This window comes from Sturnus vulgaris, chromosome 25, assembly GCF_052056855.1.
Source record: "Sturnus vulgaris isolate bStuVul1 chromosome 25, bStuVul1.hap1, whole genome shotgun sequence".
NCBI classification, from domain to species: Eukaryota; Metazoa; Chordata; class Aves; order Passeriformes; family Sturnidae; genus Sturnus; species Sturnus vulgaris.
Window position 1 is genome coordinate 2,872,689 of NC_142267.1, and position 20,696 is coordinate 2,893,384.

At 46.1% G+C, this 20,696-nt stretch overlaps 1 protein-coding gene across 1 annotated transcript; it reads right to left on the bottom strand.

Moving 5' to 3' along the window:
• Positions 1–4,298: 4,298 nt before the first annotated feature.
• On the bottom strand, positions 4,299–19,867 carry TTC34 (tetratricopeptide repeat domain 34). The gene is made up of 7 exons (XM_014883896.2): positions 18,339–19,867; positions 18,004–18,229; positions 16,218–16,410; positions 14,643–14,809; positions 13,901–14,168; positions 13,253–13,467; positions 4,299–8,408 (listed from the first exon to the last, which is right to left on the bottom strand). The coding sequence occupies exons 1-7, from the start codon at positions 19,865–19,867 to the stop codon at positions 7,890–7,892; spliced, it is 3,117 nt and encodes a 1,038-aa protein (XP_014739382.2). The 3' UTR covers positions 4,299–7,889.
• Positions 19,868–20,696: the final 829 nt, after the last annotated feature.

A 20,696-nucleotide genomic window follows, 5' to 3' on the forward strand; every position in this document is an offset into this window, starting at 1 on the left:
GGACAAGGTGATTTCCTGGCTTCGTAGCACTTGGAGAATTCTCTTCTATTACAGTAATTAATTCTTAGGAAAGTTCTCATTTTCCATGAGGTGCTCTACCTTTTTCCCCCAAGAGGTTTTTCAAGATTTCTGGAATGCAGTGTCTCATTTTCACACCCAATTTCAGTATTGTAATTATTTCAGTATTGCAATTATATTCTTAATGAAAAAAACACTTCAAAATTACGTGCACATGACTTGAAAGGTTTATTTTTGCCTTGCTTTGCTCTATAGGAAGACAGATTCCAAACAAAATAAATCTCAGGCATTTTACCTGAAATGATTTTCAGTTACAGAGCACATGCATTTTCAGCTGCTTCATTAAATGTACTGCTTTTAAAAATGACGAGGAGATAATTACTGTTTCCAAGGAAAGGTGTTCAGACCAGTTTAAAAATTAGAGTATATAACCCTAGCCCTGTGTTTAAACACCAGGCACATGTTATTTAATGAAACACAGAAGTCTAAGCCATAAAATCCTCTTTAATAAATCATTACACTCGGTTTCAGCAAGACTGTGAAGTCCTGGATTCTCAAAATGTTTGTAAATATGCTTAACTTTCAGCAAAGTTCCCATTTTCACCCAGCCCTTAACGTTTTCTTGCATTCCCACGGGCAATCAGGATGCTATGGGGGAAATCAGGGGTTTGGCATCCCTGATCCCAAGGGCTGAACTTGTCCCCGAATGGACAATTGGAATGTGAGGGGTGGCAGGACAGGAGGAGGCAGAGTCTGGTCAGCTCTTGCATGTAACAGCTGCTGAAGGTGCCTCAAATCCCAGAATCCCAGGATTGTTTGGGTGGGAAGGGCCCTCTGGACATCACCAACCCCCTGCCTGGAGCAGGTGACACAGGAGAGCATCCAGGTGGGTTTGGAATGTCCCCAGAGAGGGAGATTCCACACCCTCCCTGGAAGGTGTTCCAGAGCTCTGCCGTCTGCACAGAAAAAAAAATTCTTCTTCACGCTGAAGTGGAACTTCTTGTGTTTTAGTTTATGGCCATCACTCCCTGGATTTAGGATTAGGAATGGCTCTGGGGGTGCAGAGAGGTGCCTGGGTGCCCTCAGGGGAGGGTTTGGGTTCCAGGTGCACCTCTGGTTGGAATTTCCCATCAGGGACAGTCAGTTCCCTTTGGAATGGCCAGCTCTGGGTAGCTCCTCTTGCAGCAAAACCTCTGGGGCTCAGACAGGCAGGGTCAGGCCTGCACAGGGGATCTGAATGTCTTCATTATTTCTCAAGCCTTGCCATTGTCACAGGCAAACACAGAGTCTGCACTGGGGCTGGGTCCCACGGGGTGCACAGGAGATTTCCAGGTCCCTGCTGAGGGTCTGTGCTGGGGCCAGAGCAGGGGGTGACCTCCAGCAGCAGCAGTGGCTGGGGACAGGGGCTGGGGACAGGGACAGGGGCTGGGGACAGGGACAAGGACAGGGGCTGGGAACAACGTGCAGCTCTTTTCCAATAATGGAAAATGTACAAATAATGTCATCTTCAAAGCGCTGTGTACCCGGAACTAAGAGGTACTGACAAGCATCTGAAAGAGAGAATTATCCCCATTTTACAGATGAAAGGGAGTCACACAGAGAATCAAAGTCAAGATTAGATTAATAGACATTGATGCCAGAGGAGCTATTATGTCTTGTCTGGCATCTGGCAGAACAGAGTGGAGAATTTCACACAGATTGCTCCATTAAATCCCTAATCTCTGTTTGGGCTGAGGAAAAGACCTCCAGAGCTGACACAAAGACACTGCACCATCTTCAAGTAGTTGCTTGTAGGGCACTACTGGAAGTTCACATCCTATCCCAGTAGGAGTTTATTTAACTTCCTGATGCCTCAGCTAATTTTGTTTGAATAATATTTTAAAGAACCCCTCCCTACCCCATATCACCTGAAATCTCCTTTGCATTTTTGCTCCCTCAAGGTGATTATTCAGTTGATACTTTTCATGTGGGAGATGAGGGCCAAAAGGATGTTGGAGTGGAAAAAGTTTAATCTTGATAAAACATTTTTTTTTTTATTCCAGTGAGAATAATCAATCACTGGAAGAGCCTCCCCAGGGACATGATAAGGTCCCCCTCACTGGAAGTTTACAAGATTTCCCAGGCTGGGCAGGGTGCTGGATAATTTTATCTAGGACTCCTTTCCCATGGGAGCTTGGCTCACATGGCCTTTCAATGTCCCTTCCACCCTATTCTACAATTCTGTGTAAAAGGTTTGTGTATAGGAACTGATATAAGTGTGTGTTTAAAAGTTGTTGAATCAGGTCTTGGGGAACAAATCCAGCACCAGTTAAAGTTCCCAGTTTTCCTGCTGAGAATGATTTGGATCTTTCCAAATGACACAGCCAATTCTGAACTGTCAGTTCCGTGGCATTTTCCTCTACATCTGTGCTTGATGTGTGATTATCCTGCAGTTCATCAGGCAGGTTTATTAGGAGACTTTAATTGGATTGCATTAGTTGGCATTTAAGCCATCCAAGCCATTTGAGAATGCAATCAATTAAAACATCCAAGCACATTAATGATGTGGACACAGGGCAATTTATGTAGATGGCTAATTACCTGTTTACTTCAGGAAGCAGATCAAGAATGGCCAAGTGATGCATGAGAAGAAAAGAAACAACATTGTAAAAATCCTGTTGGCAAGGCTGCAAAAATGAGCACATGGCAAGGTATAATTGTTTCCATTGTTAAAGTCTACAGTAAGAGAACAAACCCTGCACCGTGACAGGCACTCAGAGGTGTTCCCAATCATTTCAGATTTGAATGTGGCTTCCAGAGAACAGACTGAGCACATCAACAGTCCTGGAATATCTTATAATGGCACATCTGAGCTTTCTAAGCAATCAAGAAGCTCTCTGAGATGGTCATTTCAAGTGGGGAAATGCTAATCCCTGTCAGTTTTCCATTTCATCCACTACTGATCTGGATCTGAGACTGGGGCTCCGTGGGGACTCCAGGTCCCTCACTCTGGGTGACCCCCAAGGAAATGTTTTTGGTGTGGCAGCACTCACTTGGAGATGAAAGCACATCTGAGGGGGATAACAAAATACAAACCAGGGTGGAATGGAATCATTAACATCCTCCTGTGCTTCCTGCTCCCTCCTACAATCCCCCCCCTGGCTCTACAGCTAAATTTTCTCATTTACTGATGCAGTTCAAGAATAAGGCATGCAAACTGATTATGAGCTACTGCTCTTAATTTCCTTTACAGTCCAGGGGGAAATTCTTATTCTCCTTCATTCTCTGCAACTCCTGACTTTTTGGGGTCGTGTAGGGAGCATACAAACACAAAAATGATCACTTTGGGAGGTGACACACCTAAAGCCACAGCTGCTCTGGCACAGAACAAGTCCCCAGTGGCTCTCAGGGACACAAGGGAGGCTCGACAAAGTTTCCAGGAGGTCTTGGCCGTGCATCTTGTGCCCAGGATAGACTTAGGAAATAAATTAATTGAAAATTGCCTAGTGCACATGTCTTATAGGGGAAGGTTCCACACCTGTATTGAGGTGTGGGACCCAGAGGGTCAGAGGCACCAGGCTGTGACTTCAGGGAGGTCAGAACAGAAGCTGCTTTCTCACTTTCTCACTTTTCTCAATTGCTGGTTCATTAGTGAGGAACTAAAAACAGCATCACTGTGCTCATGAGTGGTTTCCACTCTCTGCTGACATCTTTTGGGACTGGTTCATGTTCTCCAGCCTCCCATTTGGGGTGGAAATTTGTTCCCCACTCATCCTCAAACATCCCCAGCTGCTGAGAGCTACAGCCAGCAATATCAGCTGTGCTTGTTTTCTGTCTTCCAGACACTTCTGGAAGCCAATAAACCACTGCTCCTGTGCTCAGGGTTGTCTGTGCACACCTATGGGCAGGTGCAGTCTCTGCAGCATTGACAGAACAAATGGATATGGAAAAGTCGTTCCTGAAATCCACAGCAGGAGCAGGAGGGGAAAGAGCCTCCTGAATCCCACAGCTTTGGAATGCTGTGCCTCCTAAATAATGAACTGCTTTTCTAAAGGTGCCACTGAGCACTGGCTGAGGGCAGCAGCAGACCCCAGCACAGACCAGTGTGGCTGAAATCCAACTGAAGCAGCCAAGGCTCCAAAGGCAGGCTCCAATGCCAGTGACAATTTCATGTTACACATTAAATTTCTGGTGACAGCGACTCCTCGGAGCCCTGGCAAATTGGAAACTGCAGGATGCAGCAGCAGCACAATGATAACAGTTAATCTTCTGCAGGGGCATCATGGTAAAAGAAATGGCTTTTAGATTAGCTGTCATTAGAGTGAAACATCTGCCCCTGCAAGCCAAGGGGACTGTCCTCACTTGGGCACAAGGAAGCTCATTAAATTCCTGGCTTTGCATGGCTCTCATCCAGAGGCACACTTCCACCACGCTCTGAAGCTGGGAAGCACAGTGACTTGGGCTGAAAGGCAGGAAGATGAATTCCCTGGAGATGTGTCAGCTTCCAAAGCAGCTGCAGAAGTTGGTTCGTGTGTTTAGATTGCCTTAGTACCTGGGAGCACACAGAGAAGTGAAATAGGAAAAACTAATGGGAGTGATGGAGTTTAAAAGGAAATTAAACCTTCTGAGATCACAAAAGCTCAAAGTTTAGCTCTGCTTGAATTCTGAGGAAAAGCTTCCAGTGGAATATTTAATTCCAAACACTTTGCCATCATTTCTAAGCTGTTCTTTGCTTGCTGGACTGCAGAGCATGAGGTCAGGAAACTTCCCTTGTCTAACTCTATTTGTGATGCAAATAGTGCAAATATTCTCACATCTGATTTTCCTTTCACACACTTACAAGGAATGTTGAATACTTCAGAGGGGCAAGCCTGGCAGGGCACTGTTAGTGCAGGAACATTCTCAACCATGATCCCACAGTTTTCTTTCACTGTTCATTACCTGGTGATGATGTGCAACAAGGTTATTAAGGTTGCAGAATACTTTAAAGGAACAAAATTTATGGAGAGAAAAGAAATAGTTAGTAGTGTCTGTATAGAGCTCAGAGCTGAATAAACTACAGATATTTAAGCTGTAATTAATTAATGACTGCAGCTTCAAGCTGGATTACAAACAAGTATTCAGTTTCATCTTTATTAGGCTGCATTTTCTTCTTGATTACATTAATCTTGATGAATATAAATATATTTGAATTCTTCACAGTTGTGTGACATTTACAGCAGAATTCCATGAGGGTATGTCCTACAGCACATTGTACAAGGAGCAATAAAGTTCCTTTATGAAATATTCAGCCTTGGGCTGCTTGCACAGAGTGAGGGAAAGGTCTCAAAGGAGTGGGAAGGAGCTCCACAATCCCCATGAACTGCAGCTTAACATTAAAGAAAGGCACAAAAATGATCACTGCAGGCTTTTCTGCCAGATTCTTCAAGCCAGAAGTAGAATCAGTTTTTTATTGTTGGTAGTGGTTTTGGGTGTTTTTTTTTTGTTTGTTTGTTTTTGTTTGTTTGTTTGTTTTTGTTTTTTTTTTAAATTTTTGTTGTTGTTGTTGTTGTTGTTTTTTATTATTTTTTTATTTTTTTTAGAAAATGATTTTTATCTAATCATAGAATTATGGACTGGTTTGGGTTGAGTTGGGACTTTAAAGCTCATCTGCTTCCATACCTCCCACTATCCCAGGTTGGTCCAAGCCCTCTCCTAGAAATTTGTTGGAAGAGTAAGAACACAAGAGAGAATTAAAGAATAAATCAGAAGCTTGAGCACAGGCAAAGGACTTTAGTGGGCACAGAGAGAGGACAAGGAAAACAAAAGAAACCAATGCAAATATTGATGGGAATAGTCAGGAGCTGCTGGGAGAAGCAGCCATTCCTCAATGGCCTTTCAGTCACCTGAAAAGGAACTTTTTCCCTCGGGATAACTTTTTAGCAGTCTTGCAGGGATGCCTGAGGTTCTTATTTTTAAATTATTTTTAAAGAAAATTTTCTTTAGGAGCAATAAATGCATTCTGTCTAGGAGAATATATTGCTTAACAAAAAGAGCAGGCCAAACTTCCAGACTAATGGGGGGAATATTACACTGGAAGACAGGACAACTGGATTGTCCCAGTGCTTTCCATGGTCTGAAAAAAGTAGGATATCCTGTTTTGACATAATGGAAAGACTTCCAGAAAAAATTCCAAAGCCTTAAACAACCACTTCTCAAAAATTTCTTGAGAAAAGGAGAATTTCCTGTCTGTTGGTTACTACTTGAAGGAAAACACGATCAAATCTTTTTTTCAGCTTTCAAATAGAGCCAACAGTTGTTTAAGGATGTAATTTCATGCTTGGGAAGAAGCTCTCCCACAGCATCTTGATGCCCATTAGGGGGAAAAATCCTCATCAGTGTCACTAGGATTAAAATCAAATTTGAAGGGCAGGAAGCCCAGTCCTACCTGTGCTCTTAGAGCAGGAAAAGGAGCATGCAGAGAAAAGGTGGAAGGTTCCAGGTGGTGTCATTGCTAGGGGTGATCCCATGGCTGCTGAATGAAGTTCCACCCTGGAATGTTGACTTTGAGACAACAGCACAACAAAAAAGAGAATGCTTCCTTTTCCCTTTCATCCTAATCAAAGCAGCAGGGCAGTCCTCAGCATTGCTTTAATCTTTGTTTTCAGCAGTAGTTTCTGTTTTTCTCCACGGTGATATCACCACTCCAAAATCATTGGGACAACTCCTTTGGAGCAGCCCAAACAAAGGAAGGAGCAGCTGCTCTGGGCCCCACCTCAGGTCCTTTCTGCTTCTGGACTGAGCTGAGGGCTCCCATCACACAGGTGATGTCCCAGCACTGCCTTTGGGGTGCCCCAAGTCCACCTGAAGCTGGACAACAGGGACATGACAGCAGGACAGGCCCTCCTGGACCTGCCAGGGGCTGATTCTGTGCTGTCCAGCAGGGAGGAGGAGGAGGAAGGGATGCTGCAGCACATTGGAGCAATCCCATCTTGGATGCTGCCTCCAGCCTCCTGCTTGTGCAGCACCACTTGTGGATGAGCTGCAGGGCTGGCTCTGGGGCTGGAACACCCAGGAGTGGGAGGGATGGGATTCAGCAGCTCTGGCAGACACCCCTATGGAGAGATGATCCCTTTATCTGCCCTGGCAGAGGGACACACGGGATCTGGGAATCTGGAGTGGAGCTGCCCCTGTGCCCTGGATATCAGGGCAGAGTCCCTGGAGTGGGTGTTTGATCTCTGTTGAGTCTCAGCCTTCACTTTATCTGTTATTTCACTGTTCCCTGGACCAGCAGAACAGTTTATTTGGGGTTTGTGCTGCCCCATTCCCCATATTGGTGCTGATCTTGACAAATCCACTGCATTCCCAGCAGGGCAGATCCTTCATCCAGGAGAGGGGCAGGAGAGGGGTGAAACACAAATGGGCCTTCACAATCATCTTACAGGAGTTACTGTGGACTGATCCTTTTGGCTGGCCCATAAAAATAAGGCCAATTGATTGAACAGTATGTGTTAAAGCTCATCAAATACTAGCTAGGAAATGCATGATTATTATTCATAAGCTGTAAGTGATTTGAATGTTTTCCTTCAGTAGGACTGGAACCCCTGTGTTAGAATTTGTTGTTTTGCCAGAAAAAAAAGCTTTATTCACAATGGGGAGTTCACATAATGCACAATAATTTTAAGGAATCCTGAATGCTGCAATTTGATTTTTTTCCTCATTGCTCTCTTGGTCAGTTTTGTTTGCTGCCTCAAACTTCCTATTCCTAATTCTGCTGTCCCATGTTCAGTTTAATGTCTGTTGCATTTTTATCACGGGCTTCTCACCTTTCTCATCTTTCTCTCATTCTTGCAGGATGAGGGAAAAAAACAAACCAGAAAGCAATCAGATTGGAAAATCCCCAAACGCAGAAATCAATGTATGCTACAGCTCGATGCCTCTCTTTTGAGTCTTGCTTTCAGCTTCTGCAGCTCAGAACTTTTATCAATTTTAAGCCCGTAGTCTGTGATTTTCCAGGCCTCTTCGTAGCGCTGCTTTTCAAAGTTATATTGTGCAATTTTGTGAAAAATTCTGGTTAAAGATTCCCTGCCAGGGCAGTTGGTGATGGTGCCCAGGGCCAGGGGCTGGTCCAGCTGCAGAGCCTCCATGTAGTGCTGCACTGCTGCCTCCTCCCGAGCCAGGGCCAGCAGCAGGAAGCCCTGGCAGCAGTGGTCCCCAGCCTGTGTTTTTGGGCTGTTACAGCCGTGCCCCTGGATCACTTTTTCCATGTCTTTCAGAGCTTTTTCGTATTTTTTCAGGTGCATCAGGCAGGCAGCTCTGTGCCTCAGGTACCTGGGGCTGTCCCTGCTGGCCAGCACGGCCAGGCTGTGGTAGCCCAGAGCCTGCTCGTGGTGGTGGCTTTTCATCAGCACCTTCCCTTCCTGGGCTGCTGCCTGTGGGGACAGAGGGAATCCATGTTAGTTAATAAAGGGGGAAAAATAGGGGAATGTCTACTCTGGACTGCTCATAGACACAGACAATAAGAAATCTTATTTATTCTATCAAATGGTGGAAGTACATCTAGCTGGAGAACTGATAATTGGTGTATTTTTGCATACAGATAAGATATAAAACTCTTGGCTCACTGGGCACTTGTTGTTATCTCAGGAGTTTTTGAAGTCCTTTGTTTCTGCATGTCTGCAAGATTTCTGAATTTGTTTACATTCCTTAGGAATGATGAACAAAAAACTGCCTGGACCAACGACTCCAGGTGCAGCCCCACAAATGCAAGTGCTACAAATGTTTGGTTTTTTTTTTGTCTCTACTGGAGCTTACCTAAACTGTAGAAAAAAAAAAAGGCCAACTGGTGGCTTTTCTAATTGTTAATCTTGAGTGCAAATTTGAGCTCTCTGCCCTCATCTGAAGGGAAAAACAACAAGAAAATAGAAAAGGCCAAAAGAGCAACATAATTTTTAGGTTCATGGAGGTCAATAAAGAAAACTCCATTAGAACTATTTGCCTCAAATGGATTTCTCATTATTTCCCTTTATTGGTAATAAATAAAGCTTTTAATGTGCTGCAACAGAGTGAATATTCAATTTATAAACAAGGCTGCCATCAGCAGCTGAGGGCTTACAAAGGCTGGGCCAAACAAAGCTTCAAGTAAAGGATAAATGTTTCCACCCTCCTCATTTCATGGGGTCACTCCTGCTTGTGGATGCAGAAATCCAGGTAGCCCAGCCACTGTCTCAGTAGCCACACTTGACAGCCAGGTCAGGTCCTCCAGCCTCTTTGTGTGCCCCTTTTATTTTGGCTGGCTGAGGTTAGAATTGATTGCTGTCTGCCAGGACTGAGGAAAACAGGAAAGGGATCAATACTGCAGGGCAAGTCCCAGCACCTCATCTGAGAGCAGTGGCATGAAATAATCTAGCCTCTCCTCATGGTTTATGAGGAATTCTGCCCCAGTTATTTCATTATAATGCACATAATAGATGTATTTTTTTTTGTTATTTTGCTTGACATAGTCATATTTATTAAGGAATCTCTCAGCTTCCACACAGAGAAATAGCAGTAGGACCTCAACCCCTGGCTTTAACAATTCTGGCCATAAATTTTCAGGCAGCCTGTCCAAACCCATCTCAGGTGTCTGATGTACATTTAAAGAGCAGCACATTTACTTTATCCTTTAAAATGTTTTTATGACAAGTCTCCAATGCAAGTGTCCCCTCTGTGGCAGGAATTTAACAAGGGATCAAGGTGGAATTGCAGCTGTGTGAGGAGCATCCTGGCAAGGGAAGGTGTTTTTTTCCCCCTAGAAATTCCAGACTTCTGGATCACATTGTTCCAAGGAACACAGTGCAGTTCCTCAAGATAGCTTGTGTTTGTGTAGTTAAATTGCCATTTTCAGCCTCTAAGGTGCATTTGTTGTCTCAGAGGCAGAAGAAAACACAATTGTTTTTGTGCTGAATGCTGAATCTGATGCTGGAAGTTTCAGTGCTTTAACCTGGGGCATTTGGGGTTATTGCACCACAGGCAATATTGCATTTATTCACTGAACCACTGCTTTGACTCCTTCACATTTCCCTGAGAGTCCCCAAATCAAGCCATGAGATTCTGCCTTTCCTGCCACACTTGGAGGAAAAATCCCATTTGAAAATAAAGGATTCCCTTTCACCCTTGCTGATGGAGCAAGGTTGGGCAGCTGGATTCTGGATTCTCTTTTGGCTCTGCCAGACTTTAGGGATCTGAGCTGGGACATTTTTGGAGTGTAACAGGGAAAGATCAATCAGCAACTTGCACATTATCTCCTAACAGAGATAAAGATGAAAACCAGGCTCAGGGAAAGAAGGCAAAGGAAGCCAGGACATGGCACAGCTGAGTTCAGCTGCTCCCTGCACGTGGCCTTGGAGAAGCATTTTTGTCATCAGCCTCATTGCAGGTGACCTGGAAGGGCAGGAAAATCTGTGGAGTGCATTCCAGAGGAACTCGAGTCCAGCTTGTCACTAAAAGTTTGATTTTGGCTTCCAGACTGAAATAATTCAGGTGCCAACCTGGAAGGGGCCATGGGTGGGTTCCTGGATTAGGTTTCTGTGCCCCTTTTTTGCATCTATTCACCTCTCTGAGTGTAAAGGACTGAACATACATGTATTTTTGTGGTGTTTTTGGTTCCAGTCCCTAGGGACCAATCTTCTGATATGACCAAGGCTTAATTCCTTAGAAAGAAAAAGAGTGAGGAGTTTACTGGACATGGAATTATGGCCAAGGGTTAGTCCCTGAGCAGTAAATCCCAGCAGATGGAATGACAAACTCTGAGCTTCGGGAGAGGGTTGGGTGTTTCCAGAAGAGTTTGGAGCAGATCTTTTCTCCTCCACCTGCACGTGCCATGAAGGGAATTTGGAATGGCAACTTCACCTAATTCTGGCACAGAGCATGTAGTTTTGGAGACCTTTTTTGTAGGAATCTGGATATCCACAGAAGTTGCAGCCCCGAGGATCTGTGTGAGGGGCTGGGAATCAGTCGTGCATTTACCCCTGACTTAGGAAAGCCAAGGGTTGAAGTTGCACGAGCAGCAAGCAAACTCCCTTCCTCTGACCTTTTGCAGCTTAATAAATCTTTCAGATTCCTATTCCCATGGGGCTCTCCCAGTTGTTTACAAATTTCTCAGCATGGGACCCCTTCAACTATAAATAATGGGAGCATTTTATTGCTTTGTTTTCCATGAATAAAAAAGAGTACATCAAGGAGCTCTCTCCTTCCTCCACCCTTTCCTACTCAGCTTATGGAGAACTATTTTTATCTCTTCAGACCTGGCTCCAGGATAATGATGACACGTTTTTAAAATGCCTCTAATTCCAAATACTCAAAAAACAATGTGGCAGAAACGCTTTTGTGCTGGAGTGCTGAGACTGGGTGTGAACTCTGAACTCTCCTTTTCCTACCTGGGAAATTCAGGAACAGAGCAAACTCCCTCTCCCAGGGTAGGAAACCTGGAAAAGTCAAGGCATCATTGGGAATTTTAGCACTAATCTTGCCTGTAAGCTTTTGAAACTTTGCTTTTACTGAGATCTTCCTTTCACAAACCAGAATAACCTTGCAGGCAAAAGGAAATGCTGCTGGGAAATCCTTTGAGACACTGGGCAGGTGGATGAAACAATTGCTTCCCCACCCCAGAGAGCACACACTCCTCCCCTGGTCACAAAATACATCTAAAAGCCCCCAGGTGCTGGAGTTCAAACATTTACTACTTGAACAAAAGCATGAGATGAAAGAGAGCAATGTTTTTTTTTAACTTCTAGCACTGGTATTGGGCTCCAGTTTTGAAATCAGCCTGGTCACACCTCTTGTCTCAAGCAGAGGAATCTCTCATGATAAACAAGCCACAGTGAAGGGTTTTATTTCAGACACAGCTGCCAAAAAGAGACAGAAATAAGTTTCTCTCCCATTTTAAAGGCTTCACTCGCCTGTGGCACCAGTGGGTTCTCACACATCAGTGCAGTATGAGCAACACAGGTGTTAATTTGTTTTTTTCTTCTCATTTTTCTTTTCTTATTGACAGCAAAGAACATCCCTCCTGTGTTGCCTGGGGAAGCAGCATGGATGGACTGGGCTGTGAGACCCCCACAGAAGGAGTGATGTGGCAGCAGGGGAAATTCAGCTGTAAAATGTGTCTTCATTTACAGACACCTCCTTAGGGCCTCCCTAGTCACAGTCTCAATTGTTCCTTTATCAACTTTCTGAAGTGGAAGATTACAAATTGCCTCTGAAATCTTCCAACTCTTCCCCCTAAGACTGAACTTTTTACATTATTTAGGAGAGAGGGGCTCTTTTCTCTGTAATGGGGCATGTCTGGGGACTGGTAAATTAATACTTGTTTACTTATATCCTCCTGCTGTTCTGTTCAAATACATTCCAAGGGCTCCTCTTGCTGCATTAAGGATATCAGCATGTTGTTTGTTTTATAACCTGGGAGAGAGCATAACAATATAGCTTCTCACCAGGGTGCACACCAGCAACAAATTGAATAAAAGGAAGCAAACTGATTCTCAGAACACAGAGCTTCTGGGTAATCAGAATTGCAGATGCTTGGTTGAGTGTTAAAACTCTTCACCATCAATCTGACCTTCTCCTGTCTTATTATTGGAGATTCTGGGTGTACTTTGGGGGAGAAACGAAAAAAAAAATCTGAATAATAAATATTTGGGGGGGAACCAGAGGTATGTGACATTGTTGTGTTAGTGTTAGCTAAGAAAACCAGCCTCAAAGCTTTTCATTTTATAAAAATATGAACATATTAAAAATCCAAAATGTTGCACAAAAGAGCAAGAAGGATGGAAGCACTTAATGTCACTGAATTGAAATATTCAGTATAATTTTACCAAGAAAATTAAGAAAAGATGAATCTCCCTTCCCCAGGAGCTATCTATGAGCCCTATGTATCCCCAGACTACAACAATTAGCAATGAGCTGTTAATTCCTACCAGCTGCCCCTCACACCCCCTGAATTTCAGTGTGGGCATCACCAGGTCTTGTGCCAGGGAGACCAAAAAGGAATGCCAAGAGCTCACATGTGGCAATGATGATTATTGATTAATGATTATTAGAGACTGATCAAGGTCACTGTTGTGGAAGAAGTTTGCCTCCAAACCCCTGACCTGGCAGGAGGAAAAGCCAATTTGTGCCCTGTCCATCTGATGAAACTCTTCTCAAGGCAGGGAGAAATCCCTGCAATCCCAGTTCTGCTTCCCAATTCTTTCCCCCACTGAATCCACGGGTGTGGGATCAATGAAAAGGGCTGTACCTGAGCGAGATGCTGCTGTTGCTTGGTGTCTACAAAGTTGAGGAGAAAGGCCAAGTCCTTTTCATCTCTCCTGGCCAGGACACTGAGGGGGGCAGCTGCCCCTGCCACGTTCCTGCTCTGCAGCTGCAGCACAGCCAAGCGAGCCCTGGCAAAGTCCTCAGCAGGAGAGTGGCCAAAGGCTTCCTGCAGGTGCTTCAGGGCCTCTTGCTGCCTTCCTGTTGGGGAACACCAGCACAAAGTCCATAATCCATCCCATGGGGAGAAAGACACTGAGAAACCTCAGCAAGGCAGGGTTCAGGCAGCCAGTCCACATCTAAAGGTGTTAATTAGGTCATACCCTGCCCCAAAATGTTTTCAAACTTCTATTGAAAAGCACCATCCCGACCATCCAGCATTATCCAACACCATCCAGCATTGTCCAGCATCATCCAGCATTGTCCAGCATCATCCAGCATTGTCCAGCATCATCCAGCATTATCCAACACCATCCAGCATTGCCAGCATCATCCAGCACCATCCAGCACCATCCAGCACCATCCAACACCATCCAGCACCATCCAGCACCACTCTTGACATTAAATATTCACTTCTATCCATTTTCTGCTTGCTCACCAGGCCTGACCAGCTGTGCTGAAGGACTCAACTCACCATTTGCCATCAAAACATCAGTGTAGAAGATGTGATGTTGTGCAGCCCTGCAGATTTTGATCAGTGCTTTTGCCATCATGAGAAGGTCCCCGAGGGTTTCTTTTCCTGGGAGGTCTTTGGTGGCCATGAGCTCGGTAAGAGTGGCCCTGCCATGCTGGAGGAGCCACCCAGTGACCAACCCTTGGGCTTCAGGCTTCAAGGACAGGATTGCTGGGATCACTGCTCCTGCCTCCACCTTCAGGGCTGAGATCAGATCTTGCACTGCCTCCTGTGGAAAAACAAAACCAAGGAAAGAAATGGAAGCAATAATTAAGTATTGATCATTTGTTCTTTCAGCTGCTTTCTGTTCTCTGCTGAACCATGGGAAAACTTCACTCTTCCCTTCCTTGTGCTGCAATTTTTCCATTTTCAAAGCTGATAGGAGATTATAAAGGCAGATTTGAATGAGTGTTTGCAAAGTGTTTTAAACTCCTTGGGTTATCATAGAAAATAATGGCCAAGGTTTAGTCTTCCAACACCTAGAGCCATGAACAGGCTAAACTGACTATTCTAGGCTTGGGAAAGAAAACCAGTAACCTCATGTGGGCTGTTCATGCACCCAGCCAAACCCAGAGCCTTTCACTGCCCAAATTCTATGAGAAACTCCTGATTCCAGCGATTCCATGACAAATTCTGTGATACTTTACACTCACATTGTTCAATTCCCTCAAAAAAAATCAACAAAGCCCCACGTGGACAGTACCTTCTGCTGCCTCAGAGCGAGGTGAACAAACCCTCGGCCACTCAGAGCTTGCACATTGCTGGGGTCCTCCTTCAGGACAGCATTAAAATCAAAAATCGCTGTTTTCATCTGCCCCAGGCGCCCGTAGCATCGAGCCCTGGTGAGGAGGCAATCCTCAGCATAACCACCTGGAGGACAGGGATGCAGCCATGGTTACTGCAGGGACACCCACAGGAAGCTACAAAAAAAGCTCCACTTGGCCTGAGGATACTTCAGGATGAAGTACAATGAGAGTTTGCTGAAGTGGAAGTTTCCTTTATTTTTGTTGCAAGTGGAATTCCTACCATGTGTTATCAGCTGTGAGTTGAAAGGAAAAAAGAATCTGTGTCAGGTTGGAGTGGGAGCAGCATGAATGAGAGGAGAAAGCCCTGAGAGGGAGATCTGTGACTATGTGAGAGTGGAGGCACGAAGCCATTTGGCTGTTTTAATAAAGTGAGGTCAGAATCACAGAATAGTTTGGGTTGGAAGGGACCTTAAAGAGTCCCCAGTCCCCTGCCACAGGCAGGGAAGGTACACATTGTTTTGGATAAATGAGTTATCCAGATGGGACTGACTAATTCCCTGCCAGAATTAATATGCACTGGGATTTGTGATACTGAGCTGCCTTTTTTTTTTTTTTTTCCTTTGCTTTCACACAAGTGCTGCCCAAATAAACACATAGAGTTGTCAGTGAAAATCCTGGTCCCTCCACTCCCTGCCTGCAGAGCATTTCTTTCCCTGTCATCCACATATCCCTTCCTTCCAAGGCAATTTTGATAAGGATCTTAACATGCCCAGGGTTGCAATCAATAACTGTGGCATCCAATATGGGATGATAAATCATCAGTGCCACTGGAAATATGTTTTCATAGAGAGGTCAGCAAATGCAGCTGCCTGCAGAGATCAGCAAGCAGACAGGCTCCAAGCAATTCCTCTGCAGTAATGAGGCTTTTCCTCCCTCCTGATTTGCTCCAAAACTTCTGTACCAAAGGCTATTATCACTCTGGAGCTCTACCAGTTGGCTCCTCTAAAGACAATATCTATTTCTTAACAAGCATCTGTTCTAGCAGGTGGGGAGCTGATAAGCTGGAATGCACGGGCTGTGAAATGGAACCATCTCCAAGCAATTAACAGGGTTTTTATTCCATTTCCATGAGCCAGTCTCTCTTCTTCTCAGTGCTGCTGTCATAACATTTGCTCAGAGTGAAAGGCAGATTTCCATACAAACATGGTTTTACTTGGAACACGCCAGAAGTATTTCCATGTCAGCCTGGTCTCTCTCCTGAGGGAAAGCTGGAATAGTGAAATGTGTGAGAGGCTGTGCTCACTTTGCACTGGGTGAAGAAAAGGGGCTGATGTCCCTGTACAACAGAGCCGAACCCATTACAAGGAGTTTAAAATTTATTTCCTTATTGTTTAATTACACCACTTCATGGCCCAGCTGACCCTGCTGTGTCAGCCCTCACCGGGGAGGTGACAGAGGAGATCTGGACATCCTGTGCCACCCACATGATTTCCCTTAGGACCAAATCCCCCACGGGCATCCCTGTGTCCTACCTGCAGCAAGGATGGCAAAGGACAGGTGGGCAATGGCCTCTTTGATGGCAGCACCCTCCTGTTTGCCCTTCAGGATGGCCAGCGCTCGCCAGCGGCAGTGGCTCTGCAGCAGCTTGCGGTCCTCGTCCTGGAAAATGTCCAGGATTGGCAGGAGGCAGGAGGAGTCTCCAATTCTGATCAGCCTCTTCAGCAGCTTTAAGGATGGGAGAGGAAAAGGCAACAGAGAAAGCTGAGTGAGATGTGAGGTTGTGTGGGAGATCACTGTGCCCTTCCCCAGCTTCCCCAGCTCTCCCTGGAGCTTCAGCCAGCCCAGGAGCACAAACCTCCCTGGTTTATCTCCTCAGCTGGCCCTGGTGTCAATGCAGGCTGGAGAAAACAGGAATTCTTATCTTTCCTCACCACCACTGCAGCTATGGAAATAATTCTGGGCAAATAACTGGCGCTGCCTGCTTTGTTTTGGGCAGCATCTGCTCCACATTGGCAGTGGAGTGTTTTTATAAATACAGGATGATTGCCCGAAAAAAGAGAATGTTCCCGTGGAACACAAGGATTCCGGTGATCTTTTTGACTGCAAAATCAAAATCAGTGAATTAATGGCAAATTAGGGAAGTGCTGTAATTTATTTTTAGTATTGTTATCGGGAATCTGGGAAAAGCATGAATTCAAACCACAAAGTACTGTCCTCCTGGAAAAGAATCCTGTCTGAGCTTTGGTATCTTTGCCTCAATAAACACTTTTTTACTGCATTTCCAATTAAAATGAACCAAAAGATGGTTTTTACAGTGCTCAGCAGGGACTGGATATTAAAATCTGAGCCAGAGAAGCCTGGACAAGAACAAATTATCCTGATGTACCAGACACATCCCTTGAACTCATAACTTTCTGTATTTTATTAATAGATAAAAGTGAATGGCTTCTGACAGGCAGGTGGGGTAAAAATATTTTGAAGAGAAATTTTCAGATGTTCTATGAAGAACTTGCAGCAGAAGCTGCAGATGCAAATCCAACTTCCAAGGGCAGCACTAATAAAGCCACACCCCTCATTAACAGCCATCCCAAAGGCATCAAGTTAAAACAAACTTTTATTTTTCATAGGCACTAGTGAAGTGCTGACAATAAAAGCTTTCTCCTTATCGGTTAGCAGAATTTATATGGCATTTAAAAAAAAATACAATAGTTCCCTCTGATGGCAGAGGCTGGGAATTCAGCTTTGTGATCCTGGGTGAGAGAACCAACTTGCTGGAATGTCTTTCAGGATTTCAAGCACAATTTATCAGCATTGGAGAAAGAAAACTGCAGACTGTTGGAGTTTCTGTGTTTGTGTTTTTCTTCTCCAGCGCTTCATTAGGATAATTGAGGAGGTGGCTCTTGTGCCTTCTTTTCTCCAAGGGAACATTCCCAATCCCATAATATTGTCCCCAGGGACAGGATGCTCTGCCTGGTTAAAATGCTGAGAAATGCCAATAAAAAACAGGTGGGGAATGAACTGGATTTAGCTGGGAGTCCCTGTATGGCCTTTTTGGACACAAATTCCTGTGATTCTATGACTTTATGGAAATATCAGCCCTGTATTTACACCTTTAAAGTTCTGCTAGAAATTTCACTGTGTCACAGCTCTCCCTGTCACTATTCGGGGAGCTCCTAACAGCAAAGTTTATTTATAAAGGGGAAATGCACCCCAACCACTGAACACAGGGATCAATCTGTAATTTCACTGTGGTCTGGGACAAATTAGCTGTTGAGGAGGGAATGATCCTGAGGATGAGGCTTTCCAGGTGCTCCTTACCTGGTTGCCATCATACACAAAGCCTCTCTTGAGCTGCAGCAGGGCCAGCCTGGCCAGCACAGGAGCCCTCTGGGGGTTTCTGGAGAGGGCCAGTGACAGCATCTTGTGGGCTTCTTCCCCACGGCCCATCTGGTACAGGGCATCAGCACACAGGATCTGCGATGCCTCATCAGAGCTGTCCAGCTCCACCAAGAGAGAAGCCAGCTGGAAAACCCCTGGGGCATCTCTGGAGGGGGAAAAAAGCCAACAAAACAAAACAAAACACCTTCAAGGTTAGGAATGTGCACAGCTCTGTTTGTTTTTTCTGAAAGGAAACGGAGCTGCCTCCTGGGTACCTCTTCTTCTGGAGCATCATCTGTCCTTCCTCCTGGAGGACCTTCAGCAGCAATCCCCTCTGGTTCCATGGCACGTAGGACTTGATGGTGAAGATGGTTTCATCCAGCTTTAACTGGCAAGCTGTGATATAATCCAGGGCTGTCAAGTAATTGCTGCCCCCAGAAATACGGATCAGCCCACGCCCACACAGAGCTTTGATGCAGCTGTTGGGATGTGGGGAGTCGTGCTCAATGACCCTCTGGAAGTCCTGCAGGGCTCCCTGGTGGTCCTGGGCATGGAGGGAGCAGAAGCCCCGCAGTGCCAGCAGGGTGTTGTGGTATGTGTTCTGCTCTGCTGCCAGCAGCTGCTCACACATGTCCAGGGCGGCCCCGGGGTGTCCCTGCAGGAGGTGACAGTCTGCCAGCCGGACACTGAGCTCCCGGCTGGACCCTGGGCAGATGTGCAGGAGCAGTTGGATTGTCTGGATGACAGGAGGGAGCAGCTCAGTGCCATGACTGCCCCTGAGATCAGCCCGAGCACGCACAGCCTCCCTGTACGCTGCAAACCTCCCCTCCAGGGCAGCTCTGGCCTGCTCCTCGATCTTCTCAGCATCACTGGGTGAGAAAAGCTCTTCAAAGCATTTCATTGCCTGAGCAGGGTCTGCTGCAAAGGCTGCTGCTAAATCCTGCATCATTTCCTGCGTCCATCCACCCAAGAAGAAATACCCAGCAGCTCGTTCCAGCAGCAGAGCCAGAACATCCTCACCTCTGAGGTTCTCAGCAGAGAAGCCCTCAAGGGCCTTGGTGCAGACAGCCACACACTCCTGAAATTCTCCTGTTTTCAGGAGGTGAGCTGCCCGTGCCCTGCTCACCCAGGCGTGCCCTGGTGCCACGGCAGCCAGGAAGGTGTAGCAGTCACCCAGCCACTGCTCCGAGGCTCTGCAGCCTGGCCTTTCCTCCTGGCACCTGGAGAGGTGATCAGAGAAAGCCTGGACGACCTGGGCCAGGTGCTCCCTTTGCCTGCTGCACACATAGGCCACTGCCTCGTTTCGATGCAGCACAAAGGCTTGGACATAATCCACGATTCCTTTCCCAACCTGTGTCCCTGACAGCACCCGTGCCAGCGCCCTCAGCAGCAGCAGCTCCATGGAATCCCTGGCATTATCCTCCAGCAGCAGATTGCATTTGCTCACCACCTCCTGCGAGCAGCCTCGGCGGAGCAGAGCCTCCAGCTCGTACACTGAGGCCACCACGTTGTTGGGGATGAGGGTGGAGAGGAAAACTGCGGCGATCCCCACGCTGAGGGACACCATGGCCAGGTTCCTGCTCTGGATCTCTGGGATCTGGGCCTTGCCTTGGCACCAGGCCTCCAAGGTGGCCACCACTCGCTGGCAGGGCCCAGGGCCCATGGCACTCACTCTCTGCACTGCTGTGGGGGCACAGCAGCTGAAGGCAGCCAGGTAAAAAGCAGTGGCTGCTGGAAATTCCTGCAGGGAGAGCTGCTCGTCCCCTTCCCCACAGAGCAGGGCGGCGAGGTCCTCGGGTGCCATTGCCTGGGCCTGGGCCTTCACCGGGCGGCATCACAGGGGCAACATGGCTGGGGCCTGGGAAACACAAAGGAGGGAGCAGGGTTGGAGCAGAAAATCTGCACTGAGGGGCTGTGGAGAAGAGTTTGAGTAGAAAATCTGCACTGAGGGGCTATGGAGAAGGGTTTGAGCAGAAAATCTGCACTGAGGGGCTGTGGAGCAGGATTTGAGCAGAAAATCTTCACTGAGGGGCTGTGGAGCAGGGTTTTATCAGAAAATCAGTAATGGTGGGCTGTGGAGCAGGGTTTTATCAGAAAATCAGTAGTGAGGGGCTGTGGAGCTGAGGTTTAATAAGGAATAATCATGATGGGATGTGGAGCAGGGTTTGACAGAAAATAAGCAGTAAGGGGCTCTGGAACAGAGTTTGAGCAGAAAATTAGCAGTGAGGGGTTGTGGAGCTGAGTTTTAATAGGAAATAATCAATGAGGGGCTATAGAGCATAGATTTGACAGAAAATCAGCAGTGAGAGGCTGTGGAGCAGGGTTTGAGCAGAAAATCAGCCATGAAGAGCTGTGGAGCTCAGTTTTAGCAGAAAATCAGCAGTGAGGGTCTGTGGAGCTGAATTTGAGCAGAAAAACAGCAGTGAGGGGCTATGGAGCTGGGTTTTAATAGAAAATAATCATGAGAGGCTGTGGAGCAGGGTTTTAGCAGAAAAACAGCAGTGATGGGCAGCGGAGCACAAGTTTGACAGAAAATCAGCATTGAGGGGCTGTGGACCAGAGTTTTAATATAAAATAATCAATGAGGGCTGTGGAGCACAGGTTTGAGAGAAAATCAGCAATGGGGGACCATG